The 27077-nt window shown below is 45.3% G+C and overlaps 2 protein-coding genes across 2 annotated transcripts; one reads left to right on the top strand and one right to left on the bottom strand.

Moving 5' to 3' along the window:
- Positions 1–7517: 7517 nt before the first annotated feature.
- On the top strand, positions 7518–9150 carry LOC8042165 (glycine-rich cell wall structural protein 1.8-like). The gene has a single exon (XM_002415284.4). It carries the CDS (start codon positions 7615–7617, stop codon positions 9148–9150), a length of 1536 nt encoding a protein of 511 aa, XP_002415329.4. The 5' UTR covers positions 7518–7614.
- Positions 9151–9918: 768 nt separating this feature from the next.
- LOC8042166 (dynein light chain 1, cytoplasmic-like) lies at positions 9919–10403 on the bottom strand. The gene has a single exon (XM_040205336.3). The coding sequence runs from the start codon at positions 10323–10325 to the stop codon at positions 10044–10046; it is 282 nt and encodes a 93-aa protein (XP_040061270.1). The 5' UTR covers positions 10326–10403; the 3' UTR covers positions 9919–10043.
- Positions 10404–27077: the final 16674 nt, after the last annotated feature.

Below are 27077 nucleotides of genomic sequence, written 5' to 3'. Positions count from 1 at the left end.
GTTGGGCTCCTTTGTAGGTTTAATTTTATGTCATATCGGTCATTTACTTGCCATCCCAATGTAAATATTAGACTTTGTGAAGTCACAGTCTCTAAATTTATGTAGATAAAATTGAACAGATCTCGTAGATGGGCAAATAGAAGCTTGGGAACAACCTTTGCGAGTTCAGCTGAATTTGCCTTTAAGCATGGTGTAACAGTAATGAAAGGCGTGGAGAAAGGCGCAGCAACTATTCAATATTTGATTATAAAATATTTGGCCAAAGCCCTTATTCACCTTGAATTTGCCTCGAACCCGAAATACATTATTTGCACAGGCCTAATGAAGATCTATCGGTTTTCGTGCGAGCCGTGCTGACATCGATCGCAATGAATAGCTAGCGCTACTTGTGATCGGTTAGAGTAGCTACGTGCTCCGCTTAGCTTGCACTAAGAACTTTAGCAGGTTGAATACGAGCGAGGGCAGCGTAAGACACATTCAAAACAAAAGTGTCCGTTTGATGTCGAATTGGCAACAATTATGTCACCGTGATACAAACGTTACAAAGTAGCCGAAAACCTCTTTTTACGTCAAACACAGACGGAAGACGCCATCGATACTCCTAATAGGTTAATTAAGACACCTGCAAAATTACTGGTGAATGATTCTTCAATAAATAGATAAATATCTGTAGTGGCCAGGTCCCCTCTAGGTATGACACTTTAAATAGTCTCCCAACACTCCAACAACTGCAGCTATTTCCACAGGCAAACTTTCAAAGAGATTGCTTACAATTTTCTGGCATAAAAGCTCAAAATATTCCTCTCCAAAAGTGGAAATCTCTGTTCCAAAATGTGTTGTTCTCTGCTAAAAGAGCTGCTCCAAATCACCACTTGTCAGTTTTACCACTGCATACTTTAAAAACTGAACAGATTAAAAAAGAAAAAAAAAACGAGTTAGAGGTGAATTTTAGAGTATTTATATTCCGTGAATCGGAATGTTGTATGTAGTTTCCCCGAAGATGAAACCAAACGGAAAACCTCCAGGCAGTCGTTACGGCATACCCAGATCTTTCGACCGCGAAGTGCGTGTCACTCGTGTAAGCAGCGCGAGCAATTGCAAGCTTGCCAGGTATATTCCCCGAAACTGACATCTGTCATGATGTCCTCTGACCTCTCTGAAAATAGCAAGAGTGCGCGTGCATAGGCGCTGAAGATGCGCGAGAGCGGAGATTTCGAAAGTTCCTTTTATGACGTAATGCTCCCGGAAGGAGGGGCTTCAGCGGTACTTTGAAAATGTTTTTCTGCAGTCTCCATGCACCAAGTTAAAAAAATAATCTCGATAGTTGTGATCCTGAAGGCCAAATAAAGACGATGTAAGTGTTTTTCCTCAATTAGAGAATCGTTTCAGTTTCTCTCTAAGGAGAAAAAGCAAAAGACAAAGAGGACGGCAACAGTCGTGCACAGGCTTCCAGTCTTCAGCATTTATTTTATGCCAGCAGAACTCAGCTCCAGCAAACCTTGGTCGTGCAAGGGGAAGAGAGCAACACTATCTAGAAAACAAGACTGTAGTGCTTACATTTTTGCGTCACCAGAGACGGCAAACGCTGGACACAGATTGGAAGCGAGTGCTGCGTTAGCGCTCGGCTTCGAATCAAGTTTGAGCCGAACGTTGACGCCATCGTCGTGTCCAATCGGTGCTCAGCGTTGGCCTTCTCCGATGACGCCATTTCATTCGGCTCTATACCGCCTTGTTATCTAGGAGGTATGGAGGAGAGGCAGCAGATGGAGAGCGAGTGAAATTGTGGACCAGGAAAGAAGGCAAGAACCTACATGATTGTCATTTTCTTTTTGTGTTTCATTTTCTTAAAGAACACATAATATTAATTTACAAAATTCACAAGAAGCATGGCAGTAATTACAGTTTCCATTGTCCTTGCAATATCCGTGTAAAGGTCATGTTTCACAACACGAAAAAAAAAAATTATCGCAAATGTAAATTTTTTTAAAGCAAAACGTGTTGAGTAAAAAGGGAAATGCAATTTTTGAACTATAATTTTGCGCGTCGATAAGTGTTTAACTCGAACATCGGGTCAATCTATTTGATTTAAATCAAATTTAATAACCGTTTATAATCTACTGGCATTGACTCTAAAAATTTGAGTCTGATTTGTAGATAAACTTTTACCGTTAATTTATCTCTACAAATAGCTTTCCCTCTTTTGCACAACCAAACCTAAAAGATTGTGCCCCATAACATCGTAAGATAACATTGTAATAAATATCCACATGTGAAATTATCGAATATCACTTCGTGTAATATATTACGATTTGGAATCATTTCGCATAATGCGAAGTCCGTTTGAGCATTTTTAGCTCCGTTTAGTGCGCTTCCCACGTGACACGAACGCATTGCAGGAAAGCAGAACCCACGAAGCGGCTACGCTCGAATGCTTGATGCCGCTTACGGCGGCCGAGTCAGGAACCTACTCACAATGACGTCATCTGCAGGCCTTGTCTTCGGTTTCTGGACAAACTGTCCAACGAGTTGAAATGTCCATCGAGTCAAAATGTCCAGTAGGCCAGGTGACATCCGTGTCAAAACGTCCATCGACACTAAATGTCCAATCAGGTCAAAATGTCCAACAAGACAAAATATCCAACGAGACGAAATGGCCACGTCAAAGTGCTCAATCCTGGTTGAATGACTGACCAGTCCCTCTGTAGTGCCTTAGGGCGCCCAGTTTAACACAAAAGGCGCTAAATTCTTTCGTTTTCTCTTTCGTCGGCCAAGGTCAGTGGAGGCACAATTTTGTTCCAAGGATTTCACCATTGAAACAAAAGTTCCAAGGGCAGTGACCTTGCTTAACACAAAACAGGCGCTTGGTGCGACAATATTCGACCTGGTTTGCGCACGGTCTGCCACGTTCGTTGATGTCCGGAATTACATCGACAGAGTTACCAGCATTGGTGCGCTCCCAGTCTCCCATCGAGCTGACTAACGGCGCTTGAAAAGGCAATACTATTTTTGCATACGTGGAATAAAGACTTGTCTTGAACCACGTGTCATTTCAGAGCGCAGCTCTTAGGCGCCCGTTTCCGTGTTCTGCGGCGTCGGTGTCGGCGTCGGCGTAACCGCGCTAAATTTAGCGGGAAAATTGACGTGACCTCAACACCAATTCAATTTTCCACTAAATTTAGTGGGGCATTGAATTGGTGTTGAGGTCACTTGACGTCAATTTCCCCTCTAAATCTAGCGGAGAAACTGAATTTGTTCTTAAGTGACGTGATACCAAGTCATGCGACGTCATTTTCCCCACCAAGTTTAGCAGGGAAACTGAATAGGGTGTTCAGGTCGCGTGGCGACATTTTTTCAGCTAAATTTAGCGAGGAAACTGGGAGCAGGAGGAGGAGGAAAAGAGGGTACGGAGGAGGAAGGGGGGAATGCCCTCCACTCCGTACCCTCCTCTCCTCCTCAAGAGCTGCGCTCTAAATTCGCGTTACAGAGATTTGTAAACATTTTTCATTTTTAATTCGTTCCACGGTGTATACAGGCAGTATGGTGTGCTGTTTACTTTAATAATACTTATTATGAGAGCTCTTGCAAGGTATGAATGGCAACGCGCGAAAAACTGCGGGAGGGCACAAAATGCTGTGACCCCTGTCCCAGGCCTTCTGACTAATGTCGCTAGCAGTGCGTGACGGTGCAATCATCTGTCCGTTTATCGAGGGAAGGAAGGTAGGTTGGCAGCGAACAAAGTATGCGATGCCGAATCTGAAGCATGCTGGATTTCTTCGTACACACTGCATGTACTCGCCCTCTCCGGGGTAAAGATTTGGGGTGGCCGACTAAAACACTAAGGTGATGGCTAATGCGCGTGCAATAAGTAGAACAAAACTTTTTTTTTTTTTCCGTCGTGTCTTTTTGAGATTTTCATTTCTTTTGGTCATGAACCAAATGGTTATTCAAAGTTTCAGTTAGCGCTATTTTGTCTTTGCTTCAATCGCGTTATCCTAATTACAAAATGTATTATTGCATTTGCTGTCGTTCATTACATTTAATTATACTGCCTCACGTGTTACCTGATTTGCAGGGTCTTAAAGAAGGAGATCCTGTTTTAAGCATTGCAAAGATAAGCTTCATATTACGGTGAGCCTCAACCCTACCAGGATATAACTCAGCGGCTGAAGTGAGGAACCCAAGTTTTCAGAACATAGCGTAATCCGATTCATTTTAAGCAGTGCTCGGGAATTTTCAGTGCTGAAATGGTAGCGAACAGAGCCCGCGAATACATGAAGATGAATAGCGTCCGTTCTGCCAACCGCTAGGGTTACATTTTAGTGGATAGAAAATATTTTGTTCTTTCCAAAATAAAAGTTAGTCAGATTTCCGCAAGTGGACACATATTACTACCTTTTCAGCGAAAACCCGGGGCGCGTGAAGTATTCTGAATATAAGACGTCCGTCTCAGCACCATTCAGTGTCAGAATCTGGGTCAACGATACAAGACGTTCAACGGAATAAAATGTCCATCGGTTCACAACGTCCACCGAGTCGAAATGTCAAATCGGGTCAAAATGTCCAACGAATCAAAATTTTTAATGAGACTTAATGTCAAATCACGTCAAAATGTCCACCGAGACTAAGTGTCCATCGAGACGCAATGTCCAATACTGGACATTTCGTCTCGTTGGACATTTTGACGTGGAATCCTCGTCCTCTGGGTAGTGTTGGCCCGCCGACCTTTCACCTGCGAAGCACCACACAGTGTTCTGTGCTACTGACTGGCACCACCACGCGAATTAGATAGTATGCACTTTTCTAGCCGCCGCACTCGCGATGGGACAGCTTCAATGGATTGGACATTATACTGGGGTCATAAAAAAGTTTTTCCAATTAATCAAAACTGCGCCTAGTTTGGTGGAATGCAGCCCGTTAGGCAAGAAGGAAGAAATGTCACAGAAATAGGAATTCGGACGAGCTGTTCTAGTTACTAAGATAAATTTAAAAGAAGGAGATGAAATAAGCAATGTTGGGACATTGCACAATAAAATAACGCAAAACTTGGTAAGCTGAAGTCGGGAAGCGTTTGTGTTTCCGTTTTGCATTAGTCATCAGGCCAAGGGACACATAATTTTAATGCTTTTTGTCGATATTCACGCGCCTTGCTCACACTATTTACCATGCAACAAATAAAAGCTGCAACCGTCGTATTTCTCCCGTATTTCCTCTTTCGACATACTTCGGTGTTCGTGTTCCAAATAGTTTTTTTTTTTTTTTACTATACTTGTTATAGATAGTTCATTTTGGTTCTAAAACACAATAACAGCCTTGCCCTGATACCAAGTTTTATGCGAAGAACTGGACGATCATCCACTCACTGCTTGGTCTATGATATTGGCGACTGGATGTTTCGGTGGCTCCTTTTTTGGTTTCACTCTTTGTACGTCTCGACAAGACTTATCAATTTCCAGCGACAATTTTGGAGGTGTGTAAAAAGCACGGTGGAAACGTGGAGTTATCACCGTCAAGGTAGACAGTCTGACATTGCTCTAAACTCGATTACTAAACGTGGAATTTATTACACGCAAGACGTCATAGTGAGTGTTTGTTTGGTTAATCGCAAAAGGTCAACCACAACGACGCTTTTTGTCACGCACTTCGCTAATACAGCAGTGAGCTGGCGCGAGACATTAATTTTGCATGTTTTGAGCTTGACTGGTGGCCTGGGCCCGTGGGTGGGGTACATGGTGGTCAAGCAATCCAAGTAGAGGCCAGTGATGTGTGTATCGTGACGTCCACATGTAAGAGTCTCGTACTTGCAGATTTCTTCTGTCGGAAATTTTTCGAACGACAATTTAACAAAGGAATTTGAGGTGTGGCGCTCCGGGATACATCCCGTGCTCGACTCTCGCGACATAGCGAGCGTGTTCCTCGATTTCTTTACTGGGTACAAATTATTCCGGTCAAATAAAGTAGTCTGGATCGTTGGTCTAGAAGTATACTACATGTCAAAGCGAGTGAGAAATGTTGCTCGTCATCACCTAGAAATCATCCCTTGGACACTGAGAGAACTCGGCCGTCACTGCAACTCCCACGACAAACAGTTGCTTCCAGAGTTCACAACCTCGCACTTTCTACAAGTGTACGTTCCGCCGTCACTGTCGTGTTCCTAATTAAATATTCTCGTGAACTGTTCATCACGCCTCCCACGTTCAGTCTCGGAATAGGCTGTCGTCTTGCAAGAAGCCAGTAGCGTACCTGCGTGCTACCTTAGAATGGGGCTGCTAATTGCCTTGGCCAAAGCAGAGCAGTCGTGTCAGGTACAGCTGTCTGGCGGGTCGGTTGCCGTGATCGGTCTGGTCATCATACATCAGCGGCCGAAACGCTTGACGGCCCACCGCAGTGCCGGATGAACATCCACAGCGTGACGTGCCGAAATTGAGCGGGAACCATGTGGCTTTAAAAGGCGCAAGCCAATCTCCGGTCTTCAGACGTGGCCTGAATCGCTTCTGAAAGTGAGTCTCTTTATTTCTCCGCGTCAAAATGCTCAGACTCGTGCAGTTGGTTTTAATGTAGACTAGAGCCGTATCTGTTGTAGACCGCAGTGAAGAACGTAGGCGCCAGCTCATAGCCCAGGAATGTATATGCCCTCAGCTGCCCCGATGCTCCCGCATCTGGAGCATTGCCCTCGAGCTCTGTCGACTGTCGTGTCACAACGCTGCGGAGAAATTTTCTATAGTATTGTTTAATGGAGTGATTATATCAGCTAGAATTTCGCGCCTCAGAGACCGTTCCGTCAAAGAGCATCTGGCACGCTCCATGTTGAGAGTCCGTGCGCATAGAACGTGCCTTGCTCGCAATCCCTTGGGCAAAGAACACGCAGGATGATGGATGAAAGCGACAGGATATTCTTTCCGTTGTCCGGCCTCCAGCGCGAGCTCGATAACGCTTCGACATGTCGTGAGCTTCAGCCATGCACGCGCAGCTATAGCACGCTACAAGGCAACGAGTGCATATGCTGGAATGTAGGACATCCGAAAGATACGCCCTGCCCTTTCTCCTCCTGCCAGTGACTTTGACGGTGTCCATCTTGGCAAGGGTTGATAAGTTTGACGGCGTCTGCCTGCGCTTCATATGTAATCATCCCTGGATGAAACGTAAACATGTTGTTTATTCCGAATCGGGCCCACTGCTGTGAGTTTTAATTACCTTTATATATATCGTTTACCGAGTCTGTTTACAAGCACACACGTGGCATCGTTTTAAATGTTACACATCATAATGACGTTTGCAGCATATAAACTACCAGAACGCTTTTTCTTTCAGCTTGCGTTCAAAATGCTGCGGGCGCTGTTTCTAGCCGCACCTCTCCTGTGCGGATTCCTGCTAAGCGGCCATGCAGCCCAGGGAGCCCCCAGACGCGCCCGGCAGATCGGCGCAGGTTTGTTCTTCCCTGGAAATGGTGGCGGTTTCGGCGGGGGCCACCAAATCACCCACGTGAAGACCAAAAAGAGCGAGAAAGTATACTCCTCGTCTTCTGCTCTCTCGCCAGGAGGTTACACGGGTACTGTGCACGCGTCCCCGTTCCTGTCATCGGGGGGATACCACGGCCACTCCGGCCACCTTTCAAGCATGCTGGGCTCCTCTTCCAACCTCTTCGGCGGAGGCCTCCACCAAACGTCTTTTTCTACGGGGGGCCTGCACGGCAGCGGACTCTTTGGCGGCTACTCAGGCTTCCACTCTCCTCTGGGCCACCACACGTCTTTCAGCTCCGGAGGTCTGCACGGTGGATACCTAGGCGGCATGAACGGCTTCCACGCCCCGATGACGGCCACGGGTCACCTGCTACTGGGAGGCGGCGGCTTCGGCGGCTTGGGGCACCACATATCGGGCTATTCAACCGGGAACTTTCACGGTGGAGCATACGGAGACTTGATGCAAGGCCCTCTGTCAGGTGGTCTCTCTTCGCTGACTCATCATGTCTCCTACTCAAGCGGAAACCTGCACCAAGCTGCCGCGGAACACCAGCACCTATCCAACGCTGCGCAGGTTCATACCCAGTTAGCATCGCAAGCCCTGGCCGAGGCGGACGCGGCCCATAATGCTCAGCTTCAGGCATCCCTTTACCACAAGCAACTTTTACACAAGGCGATGTCACACCAGACCTACGCCCAAAGAGCCCAGGAAGCGGCCAACACGGCGCACCAGCGACTACTCCACGAGTCGGCTGCCCACGCTGCAATATCTTCTGTGTACCACAGCGGTCATGGTCTGAACGGCATGTATGGTGGAGGGCTGCATCCTGGGTTTTTCGGTGGCGGTTTGCAATCCCACTCGTACGCCACCGGAGGCCCTTCGTTTCACACGAACTACATCCAATCTTCTTATCCGTGGCAGCAAGGCGGTCATGGTCTCTCGATGCTGCATGAAGGTGGCTTCGGCTACGGCACAGGACTTGGCGGAGTCGCGGTTCAATATCCGGAAACGCATCTGCAGAGCGTGATAAGGAAGCTTAAACACTGCACGTCGATCCACTACTTGGACAACCTTCATGGTGGGCAGGGCTTGTACGGAAGTTCGTTTGGCCTAAATTCCGGCCTTGGGTTAGGCGGAGGGTACGGCGGGTTTGGATATGGAGGCCTAGAACATGATCACTTAGCATTTGGCTCTGGCACGTTCCCATCGCACATTGGCGGGCCGCTGCTATCAGGTGGCCTGCACCATGGCCACCTAGGATACGGATCAGGGTTAGTACATCACGGCTTGGGGTACGGAGGGGGACTTCTGAATCACGACCATCTTCTTTATGGTTCCGGCGGTCTCTATGGTTCGGGGGGATTAATGCACAATGGCTTCGGGTACGGAGGCGCTGCTCTGCATAATGGCGGATTTGGGTACGGAGGCGCTGCTCTGCATCATGGCGGATTTGGGTACGGAGGCGCGTTGTCTCATGGTGGCCTTGGGTACGGAGGTTCCTTATCTCACGGTAACTTCGGGTACGGAAACGGTCTGTCGTCTCATGGCGCGTTTTCATACGGTTCAGGATTGCTGGGTTCTCATCATCCCTTCCATGGGTCTCCCCTGAGTTCGTCGCTTTCAGGCTACCATTATGCTACAGGTGGAGGCTTTCCTATGGCGGGCGGCTTCCAGCATCATCTTCGTCGGTAGAGGGCGGTTGTCATTTTAGAAAGAAAGAAGTCCCTTTAGTAGTGCCAATAAACTTTTGAGCACTTGTTGAGTATTCTGTCCTATTTCTTGACCAATCGGAGAGTAAAAAATAAAATTGCGCCTAAATTAAATAATTCGAATCACACATTGACCTAATGCACATTTCGCCACCTATACAGGATGAAAGAACTTGACGCCATACAGTTTCCTACTAACTGGCGTTGTAAGTGTATGGGAAATTAGGGTGCGAGGTCATGTGGCAGTGGTGAGGAAGAGGGAAATTTGGGAGGGGAAGGGGGCGCCTTTACGAATAAAATATCTGGAGAAGGACCCTGTTTACACGACACCGCCAGCATGGCTGCAAACGGCTTAGCGGAAGTAGAACGGCGATGAGTAAAACCGTCCTAAACATCAACTTTACGCCACCTCTTGTGTTACTCCTTGTTGGTTTGTTCTCCAGTTCAAAGTTTTTATGAGTATTCACTATGTGAGAAACACCGAGAAGTGTGCGTGTGCGAGGGTTGGGGGAGGGGGGGGGGGGGGCTCATGTGCCGTTATGTGCTCTTAAAGCTAACACTTTTCGAAGACAAGCTGGACGGTCTGACACGAATACCTCGAACGCTTTACCATCTCATCCATGTAAGAAACGCGCAAAAGCCTCAATACCAGGTGGTCCGCTGAATAATAAAAAAGACAATCCCATGGTTCAACCGCGCCTTTTCATTCTAGCCCGGCCGTGGTTCAACAAACACAGGTGGCTGTCAAAACTGAGACTCTTTATTGAAAGAACAGGTTTCTTGCTCCCAAGTAGGCACACCACAACATCCGTACATTGTTTGGCACTGGCCCAGGCGAGGCCGAGCGGCGTTTTTACGGGCGCACCTTGTCCGCGGCTATCCGGCCTTGAAGAGGAGCACAGCGGCCGGCCCGACGTAGAAGTAGGTGAAGCGCCTGGTCTCGTAGGTCACGTAGGAACCGAACGAGCGTCCTACTACGCAGTGCCACGTGGGGCTGTACTTGCGGTCAAACTCAGTCTTGATGAAGGCTGCCACGTCCCTCAGGATCTTGTGCTTTTCCAGGGCGGATATAGCCACGTTGATGGCCTCCTGCTGCATATGCTCGGGTATATCGGACGCCTTGATGACCACCTTCTTGGACGGCGGCGGCGACGTCATCACGCAGCTGTTAGGTCGACTCGAGGGCAGCGTTCTCCTCGGACGACCGCTCCTTTCGGTTGGCTTCGATGGATCGCTTCCAGCTGTGCACAGAGCAGAAGCCGTGCTCGAGCTTGCGGTTCCTCGTCTTCTGTTTTGTCTTTTTACAGCCGTGCTGAATTCGAGAGCACATATGGCTATGTGCTCTCTAATTCAGCATCTAATCAGTGTTGGATAAAGTACATCTAAAGTGTATTTGAAGTAAAGTACAAAGTAAATTAGATGTTATGTAAATTAGATGTAGTAAGTGCACCTGGCGCAATGCACTTGAAGTAAACTAGTATCACTGGTAAGATTAAACAGCGCAACGTCGGAGGAAGAGAAAAAGACAGTTATCTTCCTCCGACGTTATGTGCGCTGTTTAATCTTGAAGTTTTACCAACGAGATCAAATTACCACTTTACCAAAGCATCATCGGTTCGAAGAAGAATAGGCCACTCCACGGCTGCAACGAGCATGGTGTTGTATCCGGCGTATGTCGACAACCCGACGCATATCCTCAACGCCACTCGATGAAATGTTTTAATAGCTTTTTGTTCAGCTGGAGCTTTGCTGAAGAATGGCATGAGTAATAAAGCCGGGATTGGATTAATCCTCGATACAGTCGGAGGATTGCTTGCTGTAATGTTCCCCAGGGATGTCCCCGCGGGCATCAGAAGGCTACACCACTTTGAGAGAACCTTTCGAACTTCCGGTCTCCAAGTTGCGCGGTCATTCACGAGTAGTTCGAGGTATCTGTGTGTTCTGACTCTTTTTGCCTGAATGCCAGCAAGTGGTTTTTCAGGAGCACGTCCCCTGCAGGGACGATGGAGCAGCGTCGATGTCTTTTCAGGCGAAAGGCTCAGTCCAAGCGTCGCTTCAGCATTGAGGGTCACTTGGAGCCGATTGCGAACCTTCTTTGCACGTCGGGTCAGGCCCACACACCACATGGCGACGTCATTGGCATAGATGAAAATTTGAGTAGGGAAGGCAGTTGAGAAAGTGAATCAGGAAGAACTGCCATTGCCATGTTGAATAGAAGTGGTCTAATGGCACATCCCTGTAGAATGCTTTTTTGTTTCGTAGCCTTGGACTCCACTTTTATTTATGATAAAACAGGCTATAGCAGACTCTTTCAAGGCACCCGGCTGAAAGGGTGCTCTATTTATCTCTACAATTTTATGATTGTTGAAAAATGACTAAGTGTCACAGATAATAGCGTTTCATCTAAAAACGCTGCAGATTAGTGATGTTAGAATTCCTAGACGAAGTCACATTACAAATTAAAGAAAAGAATAGACGCTGAATATCAGTCATTTGTGCTTATTTCATGAGCATTCTGAGGCTGCAAGACTGCAATAGGTACCTTTATGTGCATTCTCCACGTGCTTGAGGCTTGTCAGTGTCGGCTGTTCCTGTTTGCCGCATTAGTGGGACTCCGGCATTAGGGTGTTACGCAACACCCTTAAAGGCGTAGTGTTGGTGCTATGACTAAATAAAGCCCCTCGATGTGTTTGCGTTTGTCTTTCAAGTAGCGTCAAACACGCCAGTGCACGAGGCCCGTCCCGTGTCTCGAGCGGCCCTTGGAAGCAAATGGCGGCGCAGTACTGAAACGAGCAGCCCTTGGACGCGCACCCTCTCGCGGCACGTGTCTTGCACGTTTCCACAACAATGGTTGGCGGTACTTGTAAGCGTGCATTTTATCAAGGGACTTTATGGATTAAAGGGGTACGCCGGCGTTTTCTTCATATTGCACGATTTGCCTGAAAATTTGCTAAACGCACCAACAAACATCACTGAATCAATGACTTAAATATTGGGCCCAAATAATTTTTTTTTGCGAAGTCATTGAATTTACAACTTTTGTCTTCACCATGTTTTTCAAAGTGAAAGTCTCTACTGGCGACAATGAAAAAGTGACGCCAGCAGCAGGCAGGGGTTCACTCTTTGGACTGTAGACTTTGTTCCCAACTGATTCCAAACAGTCTCATGGTGTCAAATAAATGCCTTGGAAGCTCGCTCCGGCACCTGCGCAGCTGCACGAGACAAATGCTTGGCATATTTAATTTTCAGACTGCCCGCTCAATCTGCAAGCTTGCCTTCCCCTGACGTCATGTTACTGAAAAACGCGGGTATATTTGAATCTTGGTTTTGGCCTCATTTTTCCTTGCCGATTTCACGATAACTATTTTGAATTTCGCGATACTAAATAACACACATCGGAAAGGGTAAAGACCGGTGATTCCGAAAGTATAGTTAGTTAGGGTAGCTAAGCAAATTTCCGGAGTACCCCTTTAAGCCAGGCTCAGACTGTTCAAACACCATGCAAAATACAGTTTGCAAACGCGAGTTTCCTCAATATCGGTGGTTCGAATGCCACGCGCCAAGTTTTTTTTTCTGATCCCATTGCCATGCGGCATTCGAAGCACGGATATCGCATTCACTTGTGTTCGAACCTGTATGCATGGAGACTGTCTCAGGGCGCCGCCATCTTCCTCGTTGGGGTGCGCTTGGGCGCGGCCATTATCCGATTACGACGCCTTAGCAATGCTTCGTAATCGAATTATGACGCGTCCCAGCGCACCCCAACTCAGCAAGATGGCTGCGCCCTGAGGCCGGACACGTAAACGTGTAATACGTGAGTTATGGTGTAAACAAAGTGCTAAATTCACGCACCCATCCTGTAGCCTGCACTGTAGACCTGCACTGTAGACAATCCTAAGCTAATAATTTTTAAATGGTCGGTTGGAGGGAATGAGAGCGGTAGGGGAGGTCTTTCAGTTGCCTACAAAGCGCAACATTACCAGTATGCTTGAAGCAGCGCCACCTTGCATTCCAGGGCTAGAATAAAAGAAAGTGCTAGCATAAATGGGCAGATTGAGCACTCTATCCCACTCCGTAAATGTATTGATCAGCCGTTAATGGGAACACGACCCATAATAAATTTTTATTTGTTGCCTGCTCCCTTTCATTTAGAATCCGATTTCCGATAAATTACCTGGTCTTTGTCGTTACGGCGCTGCTGCCAGCTTACAGATGGTACCGTGGTGATAGTGACGCACGAAGCATGAAGCGTGGGACCGCTTCCGGCCACTGGGAGTAGCAAGCAACCTTCACCCCCATTCCTTCTAGCCCACCATAATAAACCTAAACCTTAAAAGTGCATTCTTGAGTTGACTGAGTTGGTGGTTAGCAACGTTACTAAAACACTCAGTTGGGAAACTCGCCGTCGAAACCTGGGCCGCTGGCGTCCACCGAGACCGAGCTAAATGCGACAACAGCGCCACTCTTTATCGTTTGTCTGTACTGTGGTCACCTCTAGCTTTTTGAAAGCCTGTTTTCGCGTAAAAACAGGCTTTTTGAAAGCCTGTTTTTGCGTAAAAACAAACGGAAAAGACTCTTTTTGTATGAAATTTATTGGAGTTTAGTACAAAAAGAGGGGCGCGTTATGTTTTTAAAATCATTAGTTTGCAGGGTTTTGCGGTACAATTAATATTGTTTTTATACAACCATGCTTCAGCGGGCCTTTCAGGTAGCGCGTCCTGACCTAGGTGAATTTCAAATTCGGTAGTTGAACGCGGCGCGTCCGCCGGGGAGACGGGGGTGGCACCCCTGTAACCTCTACCGCACACATGGCGATTTCGGGAACTTCATTGGGAAGATATGTTTCCCACATAAGCAAAAGATGGCGTAAGTGTCGTTGTCTATTAAAACATTAGTCAATTTTTTTTATATTTATGACAATTAGTCCAGTTGCAATAAATGACACTCAAGAAAATAGATTTGAATAAAATTGAGAAAAGCTATAATAAAAATCGCTCTTTAAATAACTGTATTTTCCTCTGTAACGCGTTTGCTCCAGAATACTCCCATATTTTCACAGTTATTTTAAACAAATCTGATTATGAATACCGTCGAACCAGCTCTTTAGCCCTAGCTATCATCTGTTAAGAACGACGATCTTGATGGTGTGGAATCCACGTTGCGGAAGCACTGTGGATTTCTTTACTAAGCTTCGCGGTTCCCTTCAAGTCCGAGTTGTCTATTCGCGGCGTTAAAGGGGCGATGCAACAATTTTTGTAATTGGCGCAAATACCCCTTAAAACGGATCCCTGACGTTAATGACCTATGAAACACGCGGCGTTCATTTTTCACCCCATGCAATAGAAGTCATAAAAAAATTAAAGAAAAACGAGCAGCGTCCACCCCCTCAACTCGCAGCCAGGACAAGCGGCCACGTGATCTGGAGCCGATTATATGCCGTCAATGTTGATCATAGCCACGCGCTGGGGTTGGCAAAGCACAGGACACGCGCTGAGTTCCAGACGTTGTTATGGCTCGGCTCACTGTCGTCGTTGCAGCGATTGGACACGTGCCACTACCCGAATGCTTCTCGAGCTAGTAATTATTACGAGCACAAATCAAGTGCCCACGCAATGCTCGGGTCCAATCTATGAACCGCATTCAAATATCGTCACTTGGGAGTACTTCAATCCCCACGTTACGTCATCAAATTTTGCAAAGGAGAGATTGAATGAAAATGATCGATTTTGTCCTTGAAATTACACCGCAACAAAGGAGTTCCTTGGCCAGTGGCGTTGCGTGCGAGTATCCTTGAGTCCCACTAGTGCCAGTAAGCTCGTGTAAAGTGAAAAACATTGCAATTGAATGTCGTTGCACCGCTCCTTTAAGTTTGGGTATCGCCGCCTGGTGGAATTTTTTCACAACCCAGAATGAGGATATTTCAACCCTTCTGCTGGTGCAAGCACGTGCAATGCCAAGCTTTTATGCACTATATAAATTAAAACATAACCGCCTGGGTTGCACGTGCAATGCCCACAGTGATGCAGAGCCGTTTATACTGAGAAACAGAAGCGAAGCTCACCGCGAAAAGATTTGCGCTGTACTTCCGTGAGTGGAGCGGGAGGCATTCAACATCATAGCTACATCGTTCTCCCAACTACGAGGTGGTTTTGAGAAATCGTTTTAAAATTAGTTTCCGTACGTTTGCGAGCGGAAGCCTGATGTTTCTAAGGTGGTGACGCAACGTATGGTTTCTGGATAGACAAAGAAATAATAGCTAAAATTTCGTTTCCGTGTTTGGAACAAGCTTTTGCACGGTAGGATCTTATGCTATCATATGCACATAAAAAAAAAAAAAATATTGATTCGTTTTACCGCGATGCCGTGTTGGTGTAACAATAATGGTTGAGGGATTTTAGAAATAGCGGTTACTCCCTTTGCTCGGAACTGTTTTTCCGCTCACTGCATAGATGGCGCAGCTCGCCCTCGGCGGCAGATGGATAAATTGATCGCAACTGGGGCGCGCAGGATTAAAGAAATGTCTGTGTGACGTTGTCGCGCTCAGTGCCCAATTATTGAGAAGTATAATACTCATAATATATTTTAGAGTCACCCGAGGGAACTTAAGAACCATCCGCCTTTAAAGCCGGGTCAGTGGTCATATTGCTCATACCATCATACAAAAGACAGTCTGCAAACACAAGTCTTCGCAATGTCCGCGGTTCGAATGCCGCGTGCCAAGTTTTCTCCTCGAACTCATTGTCATGCGGCATTTGAAGCTTAGATCTCGTGGTGACTCACATTCGAATCTGTATGCGGACTCTCTTTTGTGCGATGTATACGCAGTGTGCCCCCGGTTTTACGCATCAATCTACGCGTCCCGTAGATGGCTCGCAAAAACGGCTGTTGTATTTTGGTTTCTGCACTTTTTAGTATTACCTCGCTTTCTTTGTGCGGGAGAAATTTCCTGCTTTGGGAAATAGCAGGTTTAAATAAGAAGCTCTTGTGCACTTATGAATAACTTGTTTCGTCCCACTTTTCGTTGTAATTTAAGCCAAATGTAACCCGAACCGTTAATCAATGTGATCACATAAATCAACAGAGACTACGGCAAGACTGTTTGGGTCGGTCATGAATGCTCGCGTTTCTTTTTATTTGCTTTTAGAGCGTGGATAACTGGAAGTTCCAACCGCTTGTGTTAGGCAATCCCGGAGTCAAGACGTCTTAGCGCCTTGTCCGGACGCGAGTTCGCACTGAAATATTTTACTGAATAAGAAAATGAACTTCCGTAATAAAAAATAAACTGCCGAAGCTGTAACGATTCTATGTTTCATTTCATTCATTTCATTTATTAATTTCTTAAATACCCACGTGGGACTTTACATAAGGGGGCCATACAGTCCTTGTACAGGTAGGGCCCATTGTTTATTTATTTATTTATTCATTTACCCTCAGGGCCCTTTCGGGCATTACATAGGGGGGAATTCATACAAAAAGAACACGTTGACAGTCGTGATACACAGAAAACGGAAATAAAAAGAAAAGAAATGAAAGCCGCGGCACACAAAAAAAGCAGTACATATAATCACAAAGTTCAATTGTTGCACTTCAATGGTAACATTATACAAATACCAAAAGAAAACCAACGACACACTGCAGAACTATGGCTTATCTGCGACGAGGGGCAAACATGATTATGTTTTTTTGTGAAATAATAAAGGGAACAAAACTATGAATAACAATTTAAAAAGTTGGTAATAAGCGACAAAAGGTGGCCAGCGCTTTCCGAAATTTTTAAATATCAGATATCATCATTATTGAATCGGGTAGTTTGTTCCAATTGTTCATAGAAAGCTGAAACGAAGAAAAGTTAAAGATATAAGTCCTAGGAACAGATGAAAGCAGTTTGCAAAGACTCTTTAGGCGACGTGAGATATGTGGTGCGGCTGTGCGGTACAAGGTATTGCGGAAAGGAAGATGGTAGTAAAACTTGTGTAATATCGTAAAGCAGGGGGGGGGGGGGGGGGGAGGCCTAGTTGTGATTTGAGTACGCTGACACGAGTTGTAAATTATGCGTGTAGAAGCTGACCAGGTTCAAATACAGTAGGTCTTAAATTATCTCACATTTTTCACGGTGGCTGTCACGAGTGTTGACGTGGTAAAAAAAACAAACAAAAAAAAAACAACAACTATGGGAAGAATCTTTAGTTCCTTTTCGTTTAACCGCGTCAACACTTTACCATGTAAACAATTTGAACATGTGTGCAGATTATTTTTGATGCCCAATTTGATCGCCATACAATGAAAGAAACACGTCTCAGACAGTGTCTACCGACTGTCGTTTGCATGCATGCGCAGTGTGACTGCGGCTGGCCCTGCAATGCCAGGTACGTTGCACCAGGTTTAGCCTTCGCCAGTTCAGTGGTACCCTTTTATTAGGGACCTTTAGTAAACCGTTGCCGTGCTCCGCGTACCACACTACCGAAGCCTTTGAAGCATGCTTTTAAAGGGGTACTCTACAGATTTTTTCATTGTCTCCGATTTGCTTGCAATTTTGCTAAACTAACCAACAAACATCGCTAAAATTGTACCCTAAATACTAAGTCAGAATATTATTTTTTCGCGAAGTTATTGAATTTACAGTTTTGGTCCTCACCGTGTTTTCAAACTGAAAGTCTGTACAGGCAACAACAAAAAAGTGACGTCATTGGAAGGCAGGGGTTCACTCTTTGGACTGTAGAAGTTGTTCCCAACTGATTCAAAGCAGTTTCATGGTGTCAAATGAATGCTTTCGAAGCTCGCTGCAGTACCCGCGCTCCAGCACGGAACAAATGATTGGCATATTCTTTTTTTAGACTGCTTGCTCGACTGGCAAATGCCTGCCACTCACGTCACGGCACTGAAAAGTGCGCGTATATTTGAATGCTGGCTTTTGCATAATTCTCATTTGCCGATTTCACAGTAATTATTATGAATTTCGCGATACCAAATAGCATACCGGGAAGGCTAAAGGCCGGAAAGTCAGAAAATATAGTTAGTTGAGGTAGCTAAAAAAATCTGGGGGAGTGCGCCCGGGTGGTACCGTGACTGCAGGGCGAGCGCTTCTACGGTAGTGCGGTATACGCGGAGCAAGGCAACGGTTTGCTAAAGGTCCCTATTTTGTGAGATAGTATAGCCTTCTTTAAATACAGAATTGCATTCTAACGGATGCTAACCTAGACTTCGTGACCGTGTGAAGCAAAACGTGCCGTGACGCAGTGGAGAATAGCGAATTTGGCCAGCTGCCAAAAGCCTTTTGGAAACAATAATAAACTAAACGAAGTAGTAGGAGAGGAGGACCGGGCAACGCTTCAAAAAGACACGGCGGCACGTGCCAACGAAGGACGAGGGTGGACGTGAGTGGGTACGCGTTCCTCATAAAACAAAATTCTACAAGCAACGGTCTAACCAATGGATCAAAATGGTTGCAATCTTCTTTTTTTCCCGAACAGGCTGCTCGGCAGTCTTGTACGTAACGCGTAACTTGTAACTAATTTTTTGTGAAGAAAGTAAGAACCTAGTTACTTTTTTAAAGAGAAGAAGCGAGCAACGTATCTTCGTTACTTTTTGGTGAAGTAACGAATGACGGCATTTAGTTGCTTCTGGAAAGGAACGTGACCAACGCAAGTACCCAACCTGGGCCTAACCCCAGCTCGCGCCTGTAATATTTGCACGACAAGAAAATCTATAGAATAGCCAGACAGTAAAAGGATGGTGCACAAGATATGACAGCATACCCACAGTTATAACCGAATCAAGGCGTTAAGAAGCAATACTTTTTTAATTGCAACAAACATTGAAAGCGGCTACTGGTTTATGAAAACGACACATTCGGAGTAGCAAGAACATAACGCGTTACTTTCAAACCAATGTAACGCGTTCTTTTTAAATCGCAGTAACGATGTAACCTACTTAGTTACTTTTGAAGTGAGTAAGGACTAACGGAGTTTAGTCACTTTATTTCAGTAACACGCACATGTCTGGTGCTCGGCAACGTTTTTGTATTACCACTGAGACCCCCGTTCAAGGGGCAATATCGCCAGTAGCCTTCTTTTAGCCGTAACCCGAGCAAACAAAAACAGACCGCGGCGCGGAAGCAAAGTTGGCGTGTACACATGCAGGCAGGCCCGCCTGTGTCTGTCGTTGCAGGTTGTTCCCCTGATTGAGGCAAACGTTTGCGCTTCCCATTTGGCCTGTGTGCACAGGCCAACCGCAGGCTGACCACGGGCCCTATTGATTGTCGGGGGCCGTCCCATCAAGGCCGCCCTCTCCGCTGGCCGCCCTGCCCCGGGGCAGCCGCGCTGGACAAACATTGGGACGTCCACTACGCCGGGCTTCCAGTTGGTCAAGACGCGTGTTCGGCGAGCATTGGGCTTGGACCAACACAGGTATAGCGACCCTCCTCCAAAAAGAAAGAAATAAAGAAAACAAAATTGAGCGACTTTTTTATATGCATACTTGTAACAGGACAATAAACAAAGTTATTTTGCGTCGCAGAAACTGTTGGCGACGTGCGTGACCTATAGCCACTGGATCCTGAGAAAGAAGCGTCATTTTGGTCCATGAAATGAGTAGTTCCTTCATGACCTTTTATTCCTCGTGAGCTGATTCGAGTTTGCGGTGAAAGGTTGCTTTAGAAATACACATTTCTTGTATACCAAGATTTTGTTATCCGGACACTGGCGAAACAAAGGCACATCTTCACACAGTCATCACGTGTGACGTCGGTGCTTGGAGGCACTGAAGAATACTTTTACTGTATTGAAATACGAAGGAACAACATAAATGTAAAAGATCCGTGGAGATGGGCATGATTGATAAGAGGATTGCATACGCAGCGCCAAAGTGGCGAAGAACGCGTTCGGTGCGATGGCGCTTCCTACCGATCTTGGCGCGCCCGGTTCAGAACGTCCGCTTTGAAGCTTTCGAAGATATGAAAGGACCGAAACGGCGATCGTCATGGAAACAAAAACTGATCAGCCAATCGCCTTTCGGGGTTTTGGTTTTCTGTAGTTAGTAACTGTTTGTGTCCTGGCAGAAAATGCAATAGCGATATACTTTCACAGGATCCAGTGACGGACAAAAACCGTTGCTGTGGTCAGCCTTCCACGACTGGCTACACGCTCACTATGACGTCTTTATAGCAGAATTAATTCTGCTTTCATCTACGTAAAAGAGACTAATATCAGACTTCCAACTTTCTTGGTGTTTATTTCAAAGTGCGAAGACTTTAAGCTCCCACTGTGCTTTTTACCCATGCACACCATCGAACTTACCGATCGCAATTGATGATACCGTATTTACTCGAGTAAATAGCCGCACTGTTTATGAAGAAAACCTGAGGGTTCGCTTTTCCGCGGAGCTTGCAGATTGCCAATCACCGCGATCGACAGCATGACTCCAGCTGTTTAGAGGACAGAGATAACGTCTTCGTTCGAAGGTACCATCTGCGAAGATTGTATTTCTAATGAGAACCGTGTTTTGATCTAGTTATTCGCTGTGTTATTTATGCGCAACGAAATGATTGGCTGAACATGATTTCTGTAGGAAAGTAGACGCAAGGGCCTTGTTCATAAATAGTGTGGTTATTACTCGAGTAAGTACGGTAGACAAGATCACAACTCGCGAGTCGCGACGTCATGGTGAGGCATATTCTGGTAGTGACGTCGCTTAGGGAGATCACAAGAGAGAGCCGCCGTGACATCTCAGCGCTAATACTAGCGAGTTTTAGAATAGGAGGTGCCCCCAACTTGGGGAACCCAAAGTGTTGGGGCTCCGTACTCTAATACTACCTAATGTTGGTGGGTGTGGATGTACGGCAATGCCGACGCGAAAGAGGACGCACATAAAAGCTACACGCGGGTAGCGTCGAGTTGCGGGCCACTCTATGCTTATAGTGCGAGCGAGCTGAATAATAAAAGGAAAAGTTTACGGGTTTCAATCGACGCCTGGGGAGGTAGTCGCGTTTAACTTTGCATGCTTTCATTTCCTCCACCACTGTATACAAAAACCATCATCGTCAGTATAAATAGGAACACAAAAACAATAAAAGTAGAATGCAGTAAAGTAATCTCGAGCGCAGAACGAGCTGTAATGGTCACGACGAGTGCTCACTTTGCATACCGTAGCACCTCCGGTCGTTTCCCCCAAACAAATGACTCGTAAACTCCCTTCAGCACTCGTAAAACACAATGAAGGAACCAGCCCAAGGTAAGTCGAGAGAACAACATGCCTAGGGTATTGCGGAGTCGTGGGAGGGTTAGAGAATCCAGCGTGGCTGCTTCCTTGGATGGTTTCGCACATATGCGGTGAGAAACTGGGGGAGAGGAGGTTACGAGAGCGCGCGGAGACATCAGACGCCGAGTTCTGATTGGAACGATTAGGGGGTAGACCTAAGGCTAGCTGCCTTTGTCTCCACTGCACTCGTTGAACCGCCCTCGGTCATTTGAAGCGGGTAGTTTGAGAGTACGGTGACTGCTGGCTTATTGACCTCGCATGTGAGTATACTGCACTTTGGAACCTCCGAGCGCCTCTGCGACCGCGTGATTTGCATAGAGTAGTGTGTGTGATAAAACGTTATGATATACCGAGCAAAATTAAACGTAGATTTCTTCCGCGTACCCCGTTTCGACAGCACGGCTTCTGAGTTTTTGCGGTAGATTTAAAGCAGATAACGCCGAGTTGAACGCACTTTGTTTTCTTAGCGACTGGGAGCTATAAGGCTTCATTTTTATTTAGCGGAAATATTGATGAAAGCGAGTGGTTTAGCGATTAAGTTTAGGATTTAACGGGCAGCGCGCTGGAGGAGAAGGGAAACAGAAAGGGGTGATACAAACGATGACAATGAAAACAGGCCTTGCTCGCCGCGGCAGCAGTGTCGCCCCGATTTTCGGGCGACACTGGAGCCTCTCTCAGCGCTAACGCTAGCCACCGCAACATTGCTTCGTGCGATTCGTGCTCATCGCGCTTCACAGCCTGACGCACGTTGATGGGCGTGCGTTGCATTGCATATAAAATTTCTAACTGAACGGTCTGGATTTCTAACTGAACGTCAGGGACGATGCGGGACTCGGGACGCCTTATGAAAAGTCGGGACGGTCCCACAAAATCCGGCATGGTTGGTAGCCAAGAACTAGACTACCGTGTCTTCAAGAGAGAAATACGAAAAGAGCTTAGAGAGATAAAGGCCAGTCTCGAAAGTTTCAACAAAGATTTCGAAGAAATGTGAGATGCTATGGGAAAAAAAAAAAAAAAGAAAACATGTTGATTTGGAAAACGAAAACGTCCATCTTCGCAATAAACTGTGCAACTAAAAAAAAAAGTATAAAAAATATTTAAACAATTTCAAGCAGAGCAAAGTGACCGTCGGCTTACGCTCTGCGAGCAATACTCTCGAAACCACAACGTTGAAATCAAAAACGTCCCGCCGGTGTAAAAAAAAAAAAAAAAAAAATTATCGGAAGTCGTGAAGAAAATTGGCGAGTTCATCGGACAAACTGATTGCTCTGTGCGATATCGTTGGATATCATTGCGTACCGGGAGGCAATCCATCGTCATGCCCGCTTATCATTGCGCAATTTAATCTTCGCTCAGAAAGGGATCTGTTATCGAGAAAGCGCGGAAGAAGCGGTTGTCAACCTCAGACTTGGGTCACGCTACACGTGCCTCAGTCTACGCCAATAAACACTTGTGTCCAGAAATAAGAATAATAATAATAAAAAAAAGCTGCTTGGCTTGACAGTTGCAGAGAAGAATGAGATCGGCAAGAAATTTGCGTGGACGAGAGGCGGAAAGATATATGCTCGAAAATCACAGCAGTTACGGGCTGTCCCTATCACTTGCATAAATTACCTATCCGAGATGGTGTAAAAACATTTTTTTTATCAAGTTTTTTTTTGTGGTAGTTTGAACGCATCTTGTGCCATTTGAAATAACCACTTTTTAAAACTAGCAAGGGGAAACATCTACCTTTTCTTATTCATACCTCCGTCTTCTCGTAGTAAGGAGGACGAGCTATGTGATTTTCAAGAATTTGGTTTTTCTTTCGATGTGACCATGCTCACGAAACATGGTATCTAAACGGCCTGGAGGTACTATAACTGGATCAATATAAAACATTTTTTTAAACAGTTCGTTTAAAGGGGGTGGAGGAATATTGATTTATGTAAGCGCTACTTTTGGTTGTGAACTGATATTTCAGTTATTTGTAGTGATTTTGAAATATTGACGTTGAAGTGCGGAAAAATTATTTTAAGCGTGCTCTATAGGCCACCAAGTGGAAACTTGAACAATATTCTATGTCATTTTGATAAGTTCCTGGATTTTTCAAATGTAAGCCGGTATAAACTTTTTGTGGATGGAGATTTTAATATTAACATATTAACAGCCTCAAATGCGCAATATTCACTTGCAAGTGTCCTTGAATCAAACAATTGCATCAACGTCATTACCTCACCAACACATTTTACAGGTGTGTCATTTTTGTCACCATATTGCCGTCCAGATAAGCGATCACTTGCCATTATTCATGTTCACAAACAACACCATTGACAATCACTGTAACGCCACCGTAACCGGAGGTATCTTCAGAAACATAAATTCTCATACACTTTAAGTGTTTAGTTCCTACATTACGGACGTAAACTGGAACTCAGTTTACAATTATTTTTCCGCTGATGAGGCATATATCTGCTTTTTAACACTTTCTTAGTGGTATATAACAAAATGTTCTAATATAAACCAGTTTGTCAGGAAAAAAAAATATCTCATAAACTGCACCGTAAACTTATAAACTATACCGTAAATTTTTATTTACAAAAAACACTGACGGTTTAAAGAAATTCACTAGGTACAGAAACCAACTGACTAAAATTGTCAGGCAAGCAGAAAAAAAAGAACTATTTGCACTAAAAAAAAAAAAAAAAAAGAAATAAAAAAAGATGCCTGACTTGGAAAAATATTAGCCAACTCTTAAATCGATCATGTGGAAACGATTCCATCAGAACATTGCAAATCGGTCACACAACATTTCGCGGAGAAGAACTCGCTAACTCGTTTAACAACTATTTCGCCTGCATTACCCACAGCAGACACAACCCATTGTCGACGAGGTACCTAGAAACCCGTAATGAAAATAGTGCCTCTTTTCACTCAACTGACCAAATCGAGGTTTTTAACACATTTAATTGGATACATAATAGTGCTTGTAGTGACATCGGCGACGTACAAATTAAGTCCGTTAAATACGTTTTGGAGATATTTTCACCTCTATATATAACCTTTCTATCTCCTCATGAACCTTTCCTCGCCGTATGCAAATTGCCAAAATCGTTATTTTTTGCAAAGGCGGAAACAAAAATAAACAATCAAATTACAGACTCGATTTTACCGGTGTTTTCCAAGTGTCTTGAAAAAAAAACATACATAGCAGAATCACTTCTTTTTCTAATATTCTTTTATTCTTACAAACTCACAATAGGGGTTTTGTAAGAAGGGATCGACCGAACTTGCCCTACTAACGCAAAAAGAAAGATTACAGGAGGACACCCAAGACTGCTTACATGTAGGAATGCGAAAGCATTCCTACTGGCAGCACATTTTTACAAGCAACGCTACGAGGTCTTCCTTTTTCACACGGCGCACTGGCGGTGACACCACGCTTGCCCACTGCGCATGCGCGGCGAACCCTGCCGGCTTCATGGCGGCTTCCGTGACGATGCATCTGCGTTGCTGCGCTTTTCTTTGTGTTTTATTTCTGAGGCGCGTCCGCTTTGACCTTGAGCGCCCCCGTCGGCTTCCGTGACGACGCATCTGATATGACGCGTCGCAGCCAATGGGACTTTAAGTTCCGTTTTGCTCAGCCAATGGGAAAATGGGGATTTAGGTGCCATTTTTCGCTGCTACAGACATCGCCGGCTTCGCTCCATGGGACAGGAATTGATCGTACTACCCTAATTAAAACAAACTTGATTTCTACGGCTTCAGTTTCTACTACCAATACTGAATGAAGATCACATAACCGCTTGAGACCGACACGGGAGGACGATACTCGAAAATGTGCCAGTCTACGGAAACGTTTTTTTTTTTTTTTCGCAGTTTGGCAATGTGAAACATCGGGTCGCGGGGTATGCCAAAAAGGACTATGTGCTCACATATTAGATCTGAAGGTAACGACACAAAATATGCAGAAAGAAAAATAATAAATGGTATTCTTCTAAATAATCCCATAATCCCATTCACAACTCCTTAGCTGCAAAAAGAAAGACGTAGATATAGGTACATTCAATGATATTCTTAATTATACATAAATAGCCCAGAGGACAGACAGTGTATTTCTAATATAAATCACGTTTGGACATGACTTGCGTGAGCTTGAAACTTTGCAAAATACTGTCTCGGGAGGTTTAATGCTATATTCGGTTTTACGCGCACTGGTTTTGGGCTCTCACTTTACAACTCTGTGCTTTATCAGTCATGCGCGCTCGAACGTTTTATTGGGCTGCCACATATCATCGCGAGATTGCTATATATACTGCACATATTAATTTGGACATTCACTTTTGCTAGTGTTGATAACATCGCATTTCACCAGAAAACTGCACTGTTTAACATGGCTTGCATGTGACATCATCGCACTATATGCTGGTGGCCAATTTGATTTGTTCTTGCTGAGCAATCAAATCCGATAGTGCAAAATGCACGCTGCAGGAGGTTTGCGCTCAGTGCAAGTCATGCATTCGAGAGATAGAAATCATTCTTGTTTGGTGCAGCGTCGTGAGGAACGGCGCGAGTGTTTGGCACCAGGAAAACGCGCTTTCTGGAAGAAGTGTTTTTGCAAACAAAGTATTTTACGGGACAACGCTTTCTGGCTTGTGCCGAAGATGCGAAGCAGAGGAACCTTTACAACACAGTATGTTTTTAAACCCCCTTTGTCTTTTGGTATTCTAGAAATATCTTTTTTTCCAGGGGGAGCCTGATCCATTTGGGAATGTTAAATCGACAATTATACCTGTGCCATTTATTATTAGTAATCCTCCATTTATTTGATTTTGTACTAAAAACTGTGAAGTTTAAACAAAATACGTAGGTGGCCCAAGCTTAGGGAAGAATTCGAGAACGACTCTCCGTGAGACTTAAAACGACTGCCATAACGTTCGGCTGTCCCTCGGAGGCCGCTGGGATCATTCTTTTCAGGTATCTCTCTTGTGAACACTCGTAGTTCTATTTATCGTCGGATAAATAAGTCACATTTGGTCCTTTGAATGCTCCTATTCATGGGGACAACTTTCTGGGACAGTTGAGCAACAACGAAAACATGTTTAGGTGCCCCAGTGATGCGTACATGTAAAATAGCTCGTGCAACAATTTTTGTACTTTCAGTAAATATCGCTAAGAGCTAATTCCTGAAGTTCATAACTTGCAAGAAACCCCCATTAGTTTTACTCTCCGCTCAATGGCAGACGCAGAAAAAACGAAGGAAAGAAACAGCTTTCCCCTCCTCAACTCTCTATTAGAACAAGCGGTCACGTCATCTTACGCTAATTATATACCATCAGTGTTTATTATAGGCATGCTAGGGTTGGCAAAGAATAAAGCATGGATTAAGCTTTAGTCATTGTTAGAGTTCGGCTATTCTCATTGTTAATTGAACACGAGCCATTACCCAAGTGTGTGGCGATGCTGATTGTCATGAACCCCAGCACTCGACCTGGGCTCATGACAATAGAGTACGTCACGCTGTCACATGACTCGCTGTGATAAGCCGTGATGCTTTGTGATGTTCCGGTGTCAACAACGCTAATAAATCTAGTGACGTTATCAATTTAAGTTGACTTGACGCAGTGAGTCACGTGACTACGTCACGGGGCCACGTGACATATGACATTACTTGAC

Source organism: Ixodes scapularis, unplaced genomic scaffold, assembly GCF_016920785.2.
Source record: "Ixodes scapularis isolate PalLabHiFi unplaced genomic scaffold, ASM1692078v2 PGA_scaffold2__306_contigs__length_199485367, whole genome shotgun sequence".
Classification (NCBI taxonomy): domain Eukaryota; kingdom Metazoa; phylum Arthropoda; class Arachnida; order Ixodida; family Ixodidae; genus Ixodes; species Ixodes scapularis.
Note: the sequence above shows the minus strand (reverse complement) of the source record. Positions and strands in the feature narration are given on the sequence as shown.

Coding starts and splice junctions, on each gene's coding strand:
- LOC8042165 (XM_002415284.4), top strand. CDS start 7,615: ATGCTGGGCTCCTCTTCCAACCTCTTCGGCGGAGGCCTCCACCAAACG.
- LOC8042166 (XM_040205336.3), bottom strand. CDS start 10,325: ATGACGTCGCCGCCGCCGTCCAAGAAGGTGGTCATCAAGGCGTCCGAT.